Genomic DNA, 19,089 nt, shown 5'->3' with positions numbered 1-19,089 from the left:
AGAAAGAAACTTCAAAATGATTAAAAGTAATCAAAAGGACATTTACACAACAGTATAGTAAGGAAACATTGTACCCATAAACATGCTCAATAACATCATATGTAATACAGTGTTGCCAACTGAGCACAAAATAAAGTTTTGTTAAATGACATGGAACAAATTATAACATGTAGAAAATTAATTATGAGTAGAACCATACCCCGGCATTCGGTTAAAAGGCTTTTGGCCATTTTGGAAAATCTCTAGATAAGAAAGGAGTGTATTCTCAGGACTAAAACTTATACTGCAGGTAGTTACATAAGTACTCAACACAGAAATAACGTATCATTAATGAGTCTTTTTTCCTTCATAAAAATAATGATAATCAAAATTAATGATTTATACATATTTTCCGAGTTTTTACAGTAGATAGTTTGACTGACTTTCTTAGATGATAGATAAAGTAAAATAATGTATACCTGAAGTTCATTTGATGCTAAACACACTGGTTTTGAATTGTTCTGATATCTTTAAAAACAGCTTGGCAATTAAACTTTCCGGAAATCACGTTTTATTCAAATTTGCCCAACCAAAATTTTAAATATGGCTGCCACAAAAAAACTATGGCATATAATTTTTTCGAACAGTGTTTTGTGATTATCTACCTATAGGGGACTCAAGATAAAAAAAATCAAGAAAATAAAAAAATGTTGGCAACATTGCCTGGGTGATTAGAAATGGATTGAGCCTATTGTATCTAATAACAATCATAATTCGAATGTTCGTTTTAGTTGTCACATTTTTACTCTTTCATGTAAAGTACAGCTGATGGAAAATTGTTTCGTTTACCTCCCTTATCAAATCAAATCAAATAAATAAATAAAAAGAAAAAACAAGAAAATGATAGAAGAGGAAATTTATTTTGATTGATATACAGAGCATTCCTTGGCTATTTTTTTTTTATGCGATCACCATAAACCTTCAGACATTTCTGGTAGCGTGGCACAAGCTTCCGTACACCCTCCGTGTAAAAATGTGCCGCCTGAGAGTGCACACAGTCAACAACTGATGTCTTGGACACTTCATTGTTGTAGAAACGGGGGCAACGTCGTAGCTGTAGGAGGGATGAGGATGCAATAGTTCCCATCGAAATCTTTGAATTGTCTCAGCAATACGAGCAGCTGTGTTGGTCGGGTGCTGTCATGAATCAGAATAATTCCAGAGTGTAGCATTCCTCTCCGTCGAGTTTGAATTGCATGCTGCAGATTGTTCAGTATTTGGCAATACACATCTGCTGTAATTCTTCGCGCTGGTTCCAAGAATTCCACAAGAATTGGTCCCAAACACAGCTGCCAGGATTTTGTGAACTGATAAGTGTTTATTTTCGCTTTCGCTTTAGGAGAACCAGACTGCCGCCATTGCACTAATTGGCGTACGATATCCAGGTTTCATCCCAATAACTGTGTGAGAAAAGAAGTCATTCCTATCCTTCCCCCAGTGGGCTAAAAAGTCGGGTGCAGCTGTCATTCTTTGCTCTTTGCGAGCGTCTGTCAGCATTTCTGGCACCCATCACGCACATATTTGTGATAATCCAACTTGTCAGTCACAAGTCGATTCAATATTTTCGTAGACACTTTTGGAAACTCTTTCAGGAGTTCAGTTACTGTGAAGCGGCGATTGGATCGCACTTTCTCGTAAACGCGTCCCATCATATCGTCGGTCTGAACACTAGGTCTTCCGCTACGCTCATAGTCATAAACTTTTGAACGCCCTTTCCAAAACTCTCTGTACCATTGCCTGACATTCTCTTCATCTATTACTGTCGGTCTGTAAATGAGAGGACATGATTTTTGATGGATGTCAGCTGCATTGTATCCTTTGGCGCTCAGAAATCGTATGACGAATTTAAATCACAGTTGGTAGGAATTTATATTACGGCAGACATTTCACCTTACTATTACTCGCACGTATGCAATTTCATGCGAACGATTCTATCTCTGTTGCAAGCAGAGAATACTAGGGCATACTCTTGCGCATGTTCAACTTAATCAGTTACCAACCCCGCGTAAAAAATTATCGGTCCTTTTATTTGACATGGAATTCGTATATAAAACTATCAACTTATTTATTTTCCAATGTAATTGGGGTCTGAACTACTATATTTCTTTTTATTATTATTAATTATTATTATTATTATTATTATTATTATTATTATTATTATTATTATTATTATTATTATTATTATTCCTATATTTAAGTCTTTGCTCTCCTCGCTTCTTTTGAAGATCTAATTAAGTTGCGCATCATTGTAGACCTAAGTAAACAAATACATATCATCGGCAATGCACAGATCTTCTGAACTGTTCAATACATTTTTCTACACCTCTGAGTTCTCCATCAATCGCATTCCTCATAATTTCAGCTACCACTAGTAGAAAGATTGTTGGTTGATGGTTAAATGTACTCTTGCCTTACATTAGCTTTTAGTTTCGAAAGCTTCTGATACACAACCTTGGAAATTAAAATTTTGGTATGTACCCTAAATTAAATTTATTACTTTTCTAAACTTTAAGAAAAAGTCAGCTAAGACAGCTGATAATTCGAGCTTTCCTAATAGAAAATAACGCAATTTGCAATATTTTATACGAATATGGATAGATGAATGGATAAATAAAGAAATAAATGACGTAATAAATTAATTAAGATCTTTATGAGATTAATTACTCAGCCTAAATTAGTATATTATTATTAGTAACTAACATACTAATGTTAGTTATTTTAACCGCGAGAAAAATTCCATATCCCTAGACAATATTTCGTGAAACACTGCAAATTGACTAATTTAGGTGAATTTTGTTTGACGTAGAGAACACTTAACTCTAAGTTACTAGAAACAATTCTGCGTTCGAAATTATTGACCAAAGAATATTTACACATGCGTGTATACGTTTGCTATGTAATGTACACGACAATGTGCAATGAATACTAAACTAAAATTAAAGAAATGTATTAATTGGTTTGGAGTTTAACGTCACTTTTCAGCATCGTTGCTATATGACACGTGGAGTGGGGGTGTTGGTGGATAACGTGGGTTTATCTCAATACCACTGTAGAACAATTGTTGTTTAAAACGCTTGCTTCATTCTACAGAGGATGTGGTACAAATTTTGATATCAGGATAACTAGTACTGCGTTTATATTTTTTATATTATGTTCTCCTTATAGGTCAGGTCATACGTTCGGTTTCGTATGTGCAGAGCGTATTGGTATACAACCTTCCCCTCATTACTATTAAGTCTATCAAAACAAAACATTTCTTATCCCCTATAGTATTTTTCGAGATACATTTGGATTTCGTGCTTTCTCCCGGGGACCGAAGTTGATAGGAGGGATTTTTGAAGGGAATTTTCCCGATTTTCCCTGTTCAAGAACCTTACGGACCTCAATACATAGCACCTCTGGAAAGCTTATTTCATGCTGAAGAGAATGAACTATAAACCATGACTTTCCAACGAACAGTATTGATGTAATAGCTATTTCAGTGCGAGTCTACGATTTTCTTTATACTAACAGAGTAAATGGGCCCCAGGGACTTACTCCGTTGTCCATGGCACTTAAATTTTCGTGCAGCATGAACATATCTTTATTATGTTTATCGAATGGACTAGGTTTGATTGGGATGTCCGGATGACACGTTCATGTCCGTTCCTTGTTAGTTTTCAATGTTTGATGTATTTGATTCGCGATGTTTTGAAAGTAAGTTACTACTTTCATCCTCAGAGTTGAATTAATATTACCATTCTTATATATGAAATGACAAGATCTAAATAAAACGATAATTTGATTGAAAAACAGAAAGTCAGTATTATATTTATACACTAACTCTTAACAAAGCCCATGTTGTTGGCGTGGTACTGCAATCCGGCTTTCTTGGGGTGAGATAGTGTGTTAGGAACAGCCTATAGTGTGAGTGCTGATGTTGCATGATATGTACACCCATAAACCGCGCTGGGTTCTAATCTCGATCATGGTTCGGAGCCGACGTTAACAGTAGATCCTGTCTTTTATAACCTTGTTGCGCAAGAACTCAAAATACAAAAACTCAAACTCAAGAACTAACTCTACAACAAATACACACAATATTCTTAAACCCAACCACATAGATAAGAAGTTTTTGAGAGCTTATCGTCCTTATATACTATGAATGACTGCGGAGAAACATTTACAGTATATAACTTCTTAAGCGAAAGTCCCATCCTCTTACTCTGTAGAACTGCAGCAGAAATTAGTCTGACTATCTACTGAAATAGACTGGTGGGAATGGTAATGAACAATAAGCAAAACACGAGAAATAGATGCAAATAGGAGAAAAGAAGTAGAGAGTAAAAACTATGAAGGGAAAACTTTTTTTGACCCCTTCGTTAAAATTAGTAAATTGTGTAAATTTGTAATAAAAAGATTATGATTTATAGTTTTGATAGCAAAGGAGTTGTTACCTGAGATTGCCTCTCAAATAACGTTGGGATTTGATACACCCGATCCATCATTCTTTCCATTCTTTCTTCATGTTCCTCCTGACATAGCTGTTCATTTTCTCGGCGAATTTCCATTCTCAACGCCAAGTCTTCAGAAAGATCATAATTGAGAGCTCTCCATGCAGGCTTCCGGCGCATAATTTTCGCTCGTATCTTTGCTTCCTTCTTTCTCATCTGCTCTTCTTCCTTCTGGGCCAGTTCTCTAGCCTGACGTTCTCTGTGTAACAAAAGCATTTTCTGCTATAAATTCTAACATCTTATTACCCCATACCTTAAAGGTGTAACTTTAAATTATCCTCTGATTACATCACTGGTTTAATTAATTTGATGTACGGTAAAATCCCATAACATCCATTTTCTATCATGATGTGTTCACATTGCCTGTAGAATACAAGAATCCCCAGAAACAAATCATTACCTAATTCTTTCATTTGTGCATATAGTACAATTCCATTTTTCTTTAGTCTCCAGTACACAAGTGTTACTATACCTAAAACAAGAAAGGATTACACACAAAACGATTACACTCTCTCTTTCAATTTTTATTTAAAAAAGTCGTTCTACAAAAAACTATTGTCCATTTAAACCCTATCATATCATCGTATATACTTTATTACCAATACCTGTGATACTCGAAACACTTTTTAAACTGGCATATAACTCGGTACTCAATGGCTGTTGTTGTTGTTATAATAATAATAATAATAATAATAATAATAATAATAATAATAATAATAACGGTGGTGGGGGTGCAGAAACAGAAATAAAAGATATCAAACTAATGAAAAATGAAATCACAAATTAGACCTGGGAAAAACCCAAACACATAATACCAAAAATACTACTTAACGAAACAATACAATCGCAACCTATTGAAGATATGGAAACACTTTGCACAACTAAATCAAACGTAAACCAACAGTTAGAAATCTGTAAACTGGAAACCCCGGATCTGGCCATAGTAAGAATTTCTGATACGAACAATTGCAAACGCAGAAATTTATTCACATCACTAGATGTTATACTCGCATACATCAGAACAAGGACACATCCCTACTTTTTTTTAACAAGCCGAAAGAAAATTCTTAGACTAAAATGTAGACACCATACATCTACCAAACATACATCTGAAAACTAGAGGTTAATCACATGCCTTCTTATGATGTATAAATACTAACTTCCATACGATGAGAAAATAGGAACTTAACTGCAGGAAAATAAAATTATAACAGAACACCAAAAAGCAGAGACAACAAGGGATGCAAAGACCACATCATAAGAGATACGTGTTTACTAAGCACGCTACACTTTAGAAAACAAATCTTAATGTAGCATTTAAAGACTACTAAAAACCTTCGGCGCAATCCCACACTCTTAATAGAAATATTACAAACGTTCATCCATTCACTCAAGTTTTAAAACAGCTATGAAACAATAGTCCACAAAGTTTCATCTTTCCAATGTCAGAACAAAATATATCCAGAGTTGATTTTAGTTTAACGTCCCATTCAGCAGCAAGGCTATATGAAATGTGGACCTACTGATTAACGTGGAATCTGAACCTCATGAGCTTCCACCGGAAATCGAACCTGGGTCTTCCACACCACAGGCGCGTACGATAACCGCTTAGCCACGAAGGAGCTCAAAATATATCCCGAGAAATAAAGATACAGTGAGTCACATTTCAAGGCGATTCTCTCAGTAGCTTGAGTTAATTTTGAGTTTAACATCCCTTTCAGCAGCGAAGCTATATGAGACGGGACCTAGTGATTAACGTGGAATCCGAACCATCTGTGCTCCCGCTGGGAACCGAACCCGGGTCTCCTACGCCAAAGGCGCGTACGCTAACCGCTTAGCCACGAAGCAGTTCGGTTTTCTTAGTAGCATCTGGTTCTACATAGCTCTCAACCCTTTCTTCGCATCCTTAGGAATCATATACAATAAATCACCTACTATATCTGTATGACCTAAAATCAAACACTATTTTTTCAAAATAATTTCACAGACAACTAAAAATAGAAACAGCTTTTAGTTATACATGTGTATGGGATCGGAAATAGATAATTACAAATCAACACATCTGCAAAAAGGAAGACTGAATAAATACAGAAAGAATTCTAATTAATGAACACAGAAATTATTAATTTCACAATTAATGAAAATAAATTTAAAAGAACAACACTATAAAAACATAAGAATAATGTAGATTCGAGGTATTGACCAAAACATAATGAAATTCACCCTACAAAAAGATTTCTAGTCAAGGCGATCCTCAGAACATCGTTAAAGCCATCAACACATTGCAGTACGTCTTGTTATATACTCATTTGTCTAATAAAATACTCTGAGGTTGACTTAATTAACTTAAAAGGAATGATCCAGACTAGAATGACAAAATTTAGAATGAGACAGTCAAAAGCTGCAATGGAGCGAGTCACACAGAAGGAAGACGCACTAGTATTAAAGATATACTAAAACTCCATCAAAATGAGACTGAAGACCTTCGCTAATACTTTTCCAACAAAAAAGAAACTAACCAACTGCTTGACGTAATATGCAATAACAATACCTCTCCACCTAATACAGAGTACAACACAAACTATATATATATATATATATATATATATATATATATATATATATATATATTCCTATTTCAAGAAATGTGAAATATCTTCTGAAATAGTAGGTTTTATGAGACCATCTGGGACGAAGTGATGTAAACCCAAAACAACATATTTACACATCAAAGCACAAAATACTAGATGAAAACTCCGAAAATACGTAGGCTGATCAATAAAGATTGATAATCAGTGTTTATGAGGTGAATACAACAGTAAGGCACTGACAAAGAAACACGTCTGTGTACTGGGAGAAATGTCGAATAGATTGAACAAATTTGAAGGCAATGACGTCAGGAATACGACCTTGGCAGCCGTTCAAGCACACGTTGTTTCAGTTTCCCATAAGGCAACATGGAAGTGATGCGCGAAGAACAGTACAGAAATTCTGTTGACTATCTTGCAAAGATCAACGTTCCGTGTCCCATCCTCCATATAGCCCTGATTTAGCTCCTTGTGATTTCTTTCTTTTTCCAAGTTTGAAGAAACACCTCCGGAAACGGCGTTTCGCATCTTCAAGGGCAGTGGTGAAAGCTGGGGAGGCGGTTTTGAAGGATCTGTCCAAAAATGGCTTCCAGCATGTCTTTAATGACTAAGTAAAAACGTTGGGACAAGTGCATTGCATGTAATGGGTACTATTTTGAAAAAGACCATCAACATTTGGAGGATTAGTATAGGTAATTATGTTTTATTCAGTTATGATCATTCTTTATTGATCAGCCCTCGTATTAAGACGCATCTTAAAAGATTGAACGTATCACAGCCTCACGCTGTATGACGCCTTCATTGGTGTATTATGAAGGCACAATAGTGCTGCAAATGTCATACACCAGTTTCTAGCACAAAATATGGAACTAATCACCGATATTAAACCATACTAAAATCACCAACCGCTGAATCAGTGGTTAAATGGTGTCATTCTTACCTTCACGAACGTAAACAAAGAGTAGTGATCAATCAGGATCACATATCGACACGGCATTGTATCAACAGTGGAGTGCCGCAGGGTAGCGTACTAGGTCCCCTTCTCTTTGCCCTTTACATTAATGATCTCCCTAAAATTCTCACCTATTGTAAATAACATATTTACGCTGATGATTTTCAGTAATATGCTTCTTTTCCCCAACAAGATATTAATAATGCGATTGAGAAAATAAATACTGAGTTAAACAAAATCAGCGACTGGTCTACGGCTCATGGGTTAAAATTAAATGCAACAAAATCGCAGTGCATCTTAATTGGCTCCCCAAGAATTCTTTCTTCTATTAATATCTATCAGCTCCCAAATATAAAATTGTCCAATACTGTTATTCCATTTTCTACAACTGTCAAAAATTTGGGAGTCATAATAAATCAAAATCTCTCCTGGTCAGATCAAATAAATGAAGTTTGTAAGAGAGCATTTGGTGCCCTACATACGTTAAATCGACTAAGACATTTCTTACCAATATCTTTGAAGATCAAACTTGTCAAGGTACTGGTGTTCCCACATCTTGACTATTGCGACTCAGTCTATTCTGATCTAACAGAAAATCAATCAAAGCGCTTGCAATGAGTGCAAAATACCTGCATTAGATTTATTTTCAATATAACTTACAGGGAACATCTCACATCTTTTTATAAAAAACTGTCATGGCTGACGTTAGTTGGAAGAAGAAATTTAAATAATCTTACCCTATTATACAAAATACTTACTACGTCAGAACCATCGTATCTAACCCGTAGATTTTTATATTTATCAGACTTTCATACTAGAAGCACAAGATCACAAGATAATTTCTTGCTCTCCATACCCAGTCACAATTCTGATTCATACTCAAAATCCTTCACAGTAAGAAGCCTCTGGAACAGTTTACCTCAATTAATACACAACATTTCCACAGTTGCCAAATTTTTAAAAATCTGTAAATTCCCTTCTCTTAAGTAAAGATAAGGATACTGGTAGCACATGAGGCATCTTCGTTTTACCAGATTATTAATAACCCACATATGGACACACAACCAATAGGTAACCTATGTTAATTTGTACAGCTTATATATTCATACTTCTAGTACCGCTATATGCAATATGCAATTTTAGGTTTCTCCATGTTATTTTTGTTTCCTCTATTATATATTATTTTTCAATTTTTGTTTTTGAAGTGCTTAACCATTTTTTTTACTTAAGTAGTATATTGTTTTTTTATGTGGTTCAAAACTTTTCTTTTGTAATTGTTAATATTTTATATGTATTGGTGCTTTTTTTAAAAAAATAAATAATGTATGCACGTGGTTAAGTGCTCGGAGAAGGCTGCAGAGCCTTAACTTCGCCACGTAAAAGAAGTCATAAACAAAATAAATAAATAAATAAATACTTGAAAACAATAAATACGAACTATACTGAGACAGCTATCAGAATGAATGTAAAACATTCTTGACACCGGAAATAATTATCATCAAAAATATCACATGCGAACATCCTCTGCATGTAATCCCGGGTTCAATTCCCGATAAGGCACTTGATACGGGGATTAAGATTAGGAATTAGATTTCTTGTCTTTCGGCATCTATAGCTATGTTAGCCCGTCAATGACGTCCCTCGGCGATCACACTATTCGAGGAATTTGGGAAGGAAGAAAGAGGCCTGGGACCATTATGTTAGATACCTCCCACGCATTTGCCCGATGTGAATGAGAAAATCCTAGAATAACCTCACTCAGGATGGTTGACCTAGAAAGCTTTTTACACTTTTTCGACCGAGTTGCATCGCGAGTACTTGGTACAGATACTAATCCCAAAAGCAGTTTGGATCCCATAACGCAGTAGATCTCATTTCGTGTAGCCACAGTATTGAACACAGAATGTTCAATTTCAACCATTTTGATGTTATATACAATGACCACACGGGAATAACAGAAGTTCATCTATCGAGATGAATTTCGACATTTTAAATTAAACTACCTAAAGGATTTTTTTCCCTTACTTTCTTTTCTTCTTTAGTTTTTCCTCTTAGTTCTTTATCCGTTCCATCATACGCCTGATAATAAACCACGAGTAGGCTTGAAATGTTGTGGGTCTTTTATGGAAGACTTGAATGTTGAGTGCAAAGATACTTCTATAATTGAATTCATTCCAGTCCTGTAACAACTATATTCCCAACAATATCAATAATTTTAGCATTACTATTAAATCAACAAATATGATGGGCTGTTGACTACATTTTATGACAAACTCTTTTTAAGTTGTCTTGTCCAACTCTTCACCCTAAAACTTTTCTCAGTAATTCCTAATCATCTTAATCTAGAGTCATGCACAGTTATCAATCCAATAATTCCTATAATATTTGAACTTTATCGACACCGTCACAGCTTCAACCTGCTATTTTGACTCAAGAACGGTTTATCCAGATTACGTAAAACATTCATAGTAATATTTTCAATTTAAAAGCTTCTTTCCTCACTACATTGAAACCTCCACCTTCTGGTCATTCATAAAAACCCTCTACTCTTACAACATCACTTGACAACTATCTTAAAATCCTCCCCTAGCACTCAGCCTTCCACGTAGGTTTATACGTATGTGCACATCTGCTAACAACTTGCAAAAACGCAAAACAAAGATATAATTCCCAGATCTGTAAACCTTCCACTTCTAGTGTTGTCATTCAATATCATAAATGTCATAATTCATAGAAGCTGAAAGATGTATTTAGAAGAAACAATTATAACCTTCTCCCTGTAAATTTAGACATGGTTATGTGAATAGAAAAGAATGTGCATACTATGTATTACTAATCGGACAGAGTTAGTAATATTGCTAAAATACAGAATTAAACGATCAATATTAAAGAAAATATATTAAATTAAAATATAAAATATATTATATAAAATATAAAATATATTAAAGAATATATGATTTTCTTATCTCCCTTAAACTTACTTAAAATTCTTGGGTATATAAACGAACATACATATTATATACAAAGGGGTTGGACAAAAAAATCAAAAAGCACTTCATACAGGACACGTAAGTTTGGCCTTCCACTGTATAACACGTGTTGCGGTTGCCGATCGTTTTTTGTTTTCAATGTGTCATGTGGACCTTCCTCTTTCGTCAGCAGTAACCAGTTCACTTGTGGGTGTCGTGGTGTGAAAGTGGTGCGGTAAAATGGGCGACCTGACAGACTTCCAAAGAGGCATTATCGTTGATGCCCGTCTGGTTGGAGCTTCAGTGGCAACAGTGGCGAACATTGTGGGGGTATCGAAAGGCATTGTGTCCAATGTCACGAGGGTATACACAATTCATGGGCAAACGGCGTCTGCAAAGCACAACAGTGGTCGAAAGACAATCCTGTTAGATAGGGACCGGAGGGCATTAAAACGGATTGTAGCAGCTAAAAAGAAGACCACTGCAATGAAAATTACGTCTGAACTCAATTCCGGCCTACAGAACCCGGTTTCATCGAAAACAGTGCGACGAGAACTTCATAAAATGAAAATTCATGGCTGGGCCGCTATCGCCAAACCCCTGGTCACAGCAGTAAATGGGAAGAGGCGTATCCAGTGGTGCAAGGACCACAAGGCGTGGACCCATGAGCAGTGGAAACAGGTAATGTGGTCCGATGAATCGACCTTCACCTTGTTTCCAACAATTGGTCGTGTTTACGTATGAAGAACACCGTCGCAGGCCTATGATACAGACTGTCTGCTCCCAACTGTAAAGCATGGGGGTGGTTCTGTTACAGTATGGGCAGTGATATCGTGGTTTTCTGCAGGTTCCATAATAGCCCTGCATGGAATGATGAATGCTAAGGTGTATGAGGCCATTTTGGGGGACCAGATTCTACCCATGGCCTAAATATTGTTCCTTGGTGGTGATGGCATCTACCAAGTTGATTTGGCACCCTGCACGCTGCAAAAACGGTGAAATCATGGTTTGAGGAGCACGACCAGGAGTTATCACACCTCCTCTGGGTCCCACAATCACCAGATCTAAACATCATTGAGCCATTGTGGTCTGAGTTAGAAAGGCGTGTTTGGTCTCATTACCCTCCACCAACATCCCTTAAGGAACTCGAGCATGTTTTGGAATAACAATGGTACAAAATTCTACACACCACGATTCAGGAGCTGTATACGTCCATTCCACGTCGGATTCAAGCTGTTTTGGACACAAAAGGAGGCCCCACACCATACTAGGTATGATTTTCACACTTTTGCGAACGTTTTAGATTTTTTGTCCAACCCCTGTATATATATATATATATACCAAAATAATCAGATTATATGAGTACTTGTTTATTTATATGACAATTACAGTGTGCTTTTGTGTTACTTTTACACTTACCTTACTGCTTGCATTCGCAAAATTGAAGCCAAATTATTCCTATTTCCAGAAAATTCTACTGCAGAAGCAGACCTTGCGCGCTCATGATGGTAAAGTGGAAGCTCATAAGGGGACACGCTTGGAGAAGGAGACAGTGATCGTGAAGACTGCGAAAACAATTCAAAATGAATAAATTTACCCATAGTACGTCAATGCTTTTAAGAGTAAATACACAAACATTTTTCTTTCTGCAGCTCGCTTGAGAAATAAAACCCTTCCAACTTTTTACGAGCATTAGTTCTCTTTGGTGGAGTGACCTTCTGCTAAAAATAAATAAATAAAGAAATAAAGAAAGAAAGAAAGAAAAGAAAAGAAAATCTCACACATTTAACGTGATACTTCTTTACTGTTCCGGAAAGCCTTAAGTTGCTCAAAATTAGGAAATTTGAAACTTCAAACTATTTTGCAATTCTTAAAAATAAATCAATAAAACCTTAGTAGTGGGCAAAGGGGCGCATTTACCTTCCTTATATTTGGGTATAATTAAAAAAAAAAAAAAAAAAAAAAAGGAAAAAAATCAGCCGTCTAGATTAACCCTTTATGTTCAAATTGTTCCCTCGCGAAATCTGTCAATTACTCTACTGGCAGATTTTGTGTCGGATAAATTTGAGCCCCAGCATACTAGCTGTGATAGTATTTTTGGGTTCTCTAAGCAATAATCATAATCATAATCTTGCACACTACACATTGCGAGTTGCAATGTGGCAACTAGCAACATAGACTTAATTATTCAAAAATAGTTGTAAGAAGTAAATATCTTTATACGCTGCCTGTCTAAAATACTCATACTCGACTAGGAGAAGAAATTAAATGATTACTCAAAGCTGTTCCAAGTGAACACAACTATGAAACAAAGTTTTATCAGAAATTCGTAACTATGATTGAGAGGTAGCTGCACCAGTTTCACGAGTTTATACAATGAAGCATATATGTAAAAAGTCTTACTCTCAACACTCAAAATACTCAAGATCCAAAGAAAAACTAGGATATAGTGATACCCTCTGTGTTTTCAAATGCCAAAAATATTATTTTCATCGGCTATTACCTAAAGGAAAACACAATCACTGGATTTTATTTTGTAGACTTAATTAGCCCAAAAACTATCCAGAGAAAAATGACTAGGAAAGTATTTAAGTGATTTCACTGTAATTTATACTTCTCTCGATGCCCGTCCAAAACACCATGATATCTAATTATACAGGTTTTGAAACTGCCTCATTCACTCGTATTTTCCGGCTGGAATTTTCGAAATTCCAACATAAAGGCAGACCTTCCTGTATTGTTTACAAAGTCGAATCCGAAATACTCCCTCGTTTGCATTTTAGCAAGTATCCTCGCTGGGGATTGAAACTGGGATCACACACATAAAACCAGCATATTAGCATATGATCGTGAAGGAAAACGCCAATGATTCCAAAATGACTGATGCTATGTGTGCTTCGCTAGACAGCCAATTGCAGGAATTATTTCTGATTGAGCAGAAGCTTACTAAAGTTATGTTCACGTTGCTGGAAGCTACGACAAAAAATGACACTCATTCTTCACAGAGTTTCTTCTACGTAAGGGCATAGAATGCTAAACAACTCTCGTGTGGTTTATTAAATCGACTGACATTTGCAAAAATTTGGGATATTTGTTTATTTGTGTCTTTTTGCGCATCAGAACCCTTCGCAACCAATCACTATTAATAATTTCATTTATGATACTTTTATAAAGTGAGGAAAGGTGGCTCAACGGTGCGAAGAGTTCTTTTCGATCCGAGCTTATGTAAGTTTGTGGTGGACATTTTGCCTGAGTTTTTTTCGGGAGCTTCTGAAGAAGAAGATGATGATGATGAAAGAAAAAAGAAGAACGAGTTTACTCGTTAAGTGCAGTTATTTTTCTCTTTAAAGAAAGAAAAAAAAACACAGTTGCTTTCCGAATTGCCTTTTTGCATGATTGTAGAATCCGAAGAAGAAAAAATTCTAAAAAATTCTCAAGTCTGAGATTTAGTGAAGTTAAAGAGAAAGCAAAGTTCAGGTATATTTTTATCTAAGCTATTTAATTACATTAATGGGGCTACCTTGTGTTTTATCAAAACTGAAGCGGAAACTAAAGAATAAAACTAGCAAATTTGCACGTCCTGCGCAAGCGCAGGACACTATTGTTGTCTCAATGATTGAATATGGAACAAAATTAAAAATATTTATGGCTAACAAAGTAGTTTTAATAACACGTTAATAATATCTTTAACTAAAAATTTCTCGATAATTACTCGAATTTAAGACGTCCTCAAATCTAAGATACATCCCGATTTCGCTGGGTTAAATAAAGGAAAAATGGTAATATGTTCCGTTTTTACTATTACTAAAGCACTCTTTGATGTTAGTCATTTTCGGTGATTTCTATATATATTTCCTTCTCCCCTCCCCACGTTGCAGGGCACGGCATCGGAAGTATCACTGTTCATCTCAGCGACCCCAAAAACTATAGATTCGACACTAATATCGATCATTTTTAAATGTCTCTCCTTCTCCCATAAGTTACACGTCAAAGTGATATAACAAAAAACATCTCAGATTCGAAATTCATCTACGTTGATGAACATTTGATCGAGATCGGTCAGGTGGTTGAAAATTTGATCAACTTCTTCTCCCCCTCCCCTACGTTGCATTGTCAAAGTTAAATGATAAAAATTATACCAGGCCCGAATGTCATGTATGTTGAAAATTTGATCAAGATCAGTTAAATGATAAAAATTATACCAGGCCCGAATGTCATGTATGTTGAAAATTTGATCAAGATCAGTTAAATGATAAAAAAATATCCCAGGCTCGAATGTCGTGTATGTTGAAAATTTGATTTATTTTTTACATATATGTATCCCTTCCTCACCTCTACATTGTGGCGTCAAAGTAAAATGATGAAAACATCCCAGGTCCGAACCTTATCTATGTTGAAAGTTTGATCGAGATCGGTCGGGTGGTTCAAGAGTTATTACGTTTTATTCATTTTCATAAATTTACCCTCCTCCACTCCCCTAAGTTCTACAATCAAAATGAAATAAAAATAAAAAACTTCCCAGATTCGAACTTCATCTATGTTGAAAATGTGATTGAGATCGATCGGGTGGTTCAAGAGTTATTAACTCATGAATATGGTTACTTTTATTTTTATACTAGCAGCGTTCACCCCGCTTCGCTGCGGTCACCCCGGAACGCAATAAACTTTGTTACTTAGATAATTTTTACTTTTTCGCTTTCAAATTGCATCGCCTGTCATTTATGTTAACCCGCCGAGTCACGTGGTCATGCGGGTTGCATATACATACGTTTATTTTTACCTATGATGAACTATGGAGACTTGAATGGTCCATTATCTCAAGACACTGGTAATTAAAAATTAAAGTGATATGATAAAAACCATCTAGGGTCCAAATCCTAACAACCCCCCAAAAATGAAAGAAATCGGTTCAGCCGTATTAGCGTGATGAGTTCACAAAGGATTTGTACGTTCTCTTTTATATATATAGATTTATTGATTTTTGTATATCTCCCCCTCCTCCCCGCCCTACGCTATTCCGTCAAAGTGAAATGGTAAAATCTATCTCAGGCATGAATGACATCTATGTTGCAAATTAGATCGAGATGGTCGTTTGGTTCAAGGGTTATTAAATTTTATTTATTTATTTTTTATAATTCCCTCTCCTCCCCATCCCCTAAGTTCTACCGTCAGTGAATAGCTAAAAACACTCCCAGGCCAGAACTGCATCTACGTCAAAAAATTGATCGAGATCGGTCGGGTGGTTCAAGAGATTGAGTCACAAACATAGTCATTTTCAATTTGGATCTGAAGTTTTTTGCTCCCAGACACCGCTATTAATATACAGATTTGTTTAATTGATAAAAGTTGATTTTATTTTTTTAAAGTAAGGAATAATGAAGAGAAAAGGGAAGTAATTTGGATAGCAAATTTTTTGAAAGCCACTATTTGTGTTATGGCCCATATAGTTAAGGAATCAGGTCATCCATCTTGGATCAGACGTTGAGGAAAATAACGGAAATTTATTACTGTCCTAATATGAGAAAAGGTATAAGAAAATTTTGCAGAGCCTGCGTACCCTGCAGCATTTACAAGGAGAATTCAAACACGAAATATGGATTTATGGAATCCTGAATGGCAGATAGGCCGAACCAATTACTATTTGTCGATAATTTCGAGGCTCTGATTCCGAGTGAATAGGTGATCACCAATATCGTCTAGTTCTAGTCGATGGTTTCCAGATCGGTGAAGATATATCCCATGAGAAAATTAACCGTCAAGACAATGGTCGATTGTCTGATACCTTTCTTTTCAGAATTCGGTACTTTTTCTTAAATTATTTTTGACAATCACTCAATATTCGCTGGAAAACTGTGGGGAAAAAAACGATGAGTATGCTTAAGACACGACGCAGCTTTTATTAGTTCTTATAGACTGAAATAAAATAAGAGTGAAAAAAGAATGAAAAAGGATATCAAAACAATACTTAGTATATATGCTAACAAGCATGATAACTGGACACAGGATATAAAATTGATTCAATCTGCCATTAATTCAAAAGTTTGTTCCGCCACTGGATATAGTCCATCTCATTTGTTTTTCGGATGCCTTTTAAGCATCGACTTTTAGAACCTCGAGAAAAGAAAGAAAAAGGAATTCACGAGGAACCGGATTATTCAAAATACCTCACAAAATTCAAGAGAGAATAGAGATTGCTTCAAATGAGGTACAGAGACGACAGCATCCTGCAAGGAAAATTTATAACAAAGGTTGACGACCAAATCCCTCCAAGACAGAACAGAAAGTCTGGTTGCGGACTACTAGACTATCTTTTCCCACAAATAAAGTTAGTTCTTCCCTCCTACCAAGGTATAGTGGTCCTTGAAAAATCAAGAGGCAAATACCTGCCAACACACATCTAATTCAGAATCAGGACAGTGGAAGAATAGCAAAAACAAATGCCAACATGCTAAAGCCATTTTTTATGGCTTCAAGTGTTAAAAAAAAAAAAAAAAGTACGGAAATTACAACCGGAGTTCACAAAAACTATTTCCAAAAGAAAAAGTAACCAGAGCTGGGCGAAAGATAAAGCACCCCACGGATTATATAGTTTGAAATTCAACTATATGCAGATTTATTATTTTATTTTTTTCTTTATTACTGGCATTTAGCTAGTTGTTTGCGTATCATCCTGGCCAAGTCACCAGTTGATCAGACGTTTTCGAATAGTAAGCATTGCTGTATTAGAAGTTGAATTCAATACACTGGCTGACGTTTTCAAAAAGCGAAGATCCACTTGAAGTGTATTCGTGGCTGCTCGACTTAAATTAGAAATGTTATATCATGTAAATAAAAAGGGTCGATTTCGCTTGAGCTCAAAATTGAGTGAAGTTGCTCACAAAAAATTGCGTCAATTAGACCAAGGTTATACACTGAAAGTTATAAGAGCCTTTCAATTTCAAGAAGCCGTCCAGAATTATTACAGTAAAATTTTTTTAACAAAAAAAAAAAAAAAAAAAAAAAATCTCAAATAATAATAATAATAATAATAATTCAAACGCTAATGCAAACATGTCTAACTTTACTAATGAAAAAAAAAATCTGTTTAGACATCCTTACAAATGGAGAGGAGCTGAATACTGAATCGTTTCTATACACGCCAGGGAAGAATACAAATATTTTCAGTATATCTGAAGGTGCTGAGGGAGTTAAAAAAAAAAAAAATTGAAGTGTTTATACCTGATATCGGTGGTGAAATGGAATTTAGTAACAAACAATGGAGTAAAATGAACGAGTGAAACTGATAATAATTCGAATATATTTTTAACATTTCTCTGAGTCAATTAATTGTTATTTGTTTGTGTTGTATAAGTAATGAAATATTATTCACAAACAGTTCCAGACTGTAAACATTAAAACGGTATTTCACTGAAAAAATAAAAATTAGTTTAATTAAAATTGCTTTGTTCGTGTTGTGAGTGAATGTGAAATTTGTGTTTGTGGTAACATCAAGAAAATCCTTTGGCCACTTTCCACTCAGGAAGATCTTCAGTACTTTCATTGCATTGTTTCCTAATGTCTTGGCACATCTGCTGGTGTGTTGTCGCCTTCAGTGGCTTTTCTCCTTTACATGTCTTGGATGGCTTGTAATACTTCACTTTTCAATATACTGGATCCTTTTTCTTCATCATTCCTTCAGCAAATCCCTCCATCGTTTCTTCATCAAATTCTAAGGATTCTTTGATGGTCACTGACTACATGACCTTCTTGATCTTCGACTAAATACATAAGTATACTTTTGTTAGGTTTTCCTCCTAAATCTTGTGCTTTCCGATACATCAGATCATATCTGCTGCACCGTTGAAGTTCCATTATTTCTTCATATATCTGTTTCATGTACTTTTCTCTGTTTTTGTCCGTCTCTCTTCTCAATTCATTATTCAACCTTCTATATTCTTTGATGTCGTGCTTTTCGCAGTTCCGCGTTCCTCCATTTTTTAAGCATCGCTTCAGTTATCCATGATTTCTCGTGCTCTTTCCATCCTGCCAATGTTATTGTCGAATATGTC

General features: G+C 35.5%; 1 protein-coding gene across 8 annotated transcripts in view; it reads right to left on the bottom strand.

The window, feature by feature from the left end:
- The window catches only part of LOC145664380 (uncharacterized), a 161,255-nt gene that overhangs the window by 89,249 nt on the left and 52,917 nt on the right, over window positions 1–19,089 (bottom strand). For all 8 annotated transcript variants that reach the window (XM_081731032.1, XM_081731035.1, XM_081731033.1 and 5 more), the window contains exons 5-6: window positions 12,461–12,606; window positions 4,476–4,731 (exon numbers count right to left, since the gene is read on the bottom strand). In XM_081731032.1, coding sequence (XP_081587158.1) covers window positions 4,476–4,731; window positions 12,461–12,606 — 402 coding nt within the window. The remainder of the gene's footprint in view (window positions 1–4,475; window positions 4,732–12,460; window positions 12,607–19,089) is intronic.

The sequence above is a fragment of the Thermobia domestica genome, chromosome 11 (genome assembly GCF_964235325.1).
Source record: "Thermobia domestica chromosome 11, izTheDome1.hap1.1, whole genome shotgun sequence".
NCBI classification, from domain to species: domain Eukaryota; kingdom Metazoa; phylum Arthropoda; class Insecta; order Zygentoma; family Lepismatidae; genus Thermobia; species Thermobia domestica.
This window is presented reverse-complemented; position numbering and strand designations above follow the sequence as displayed.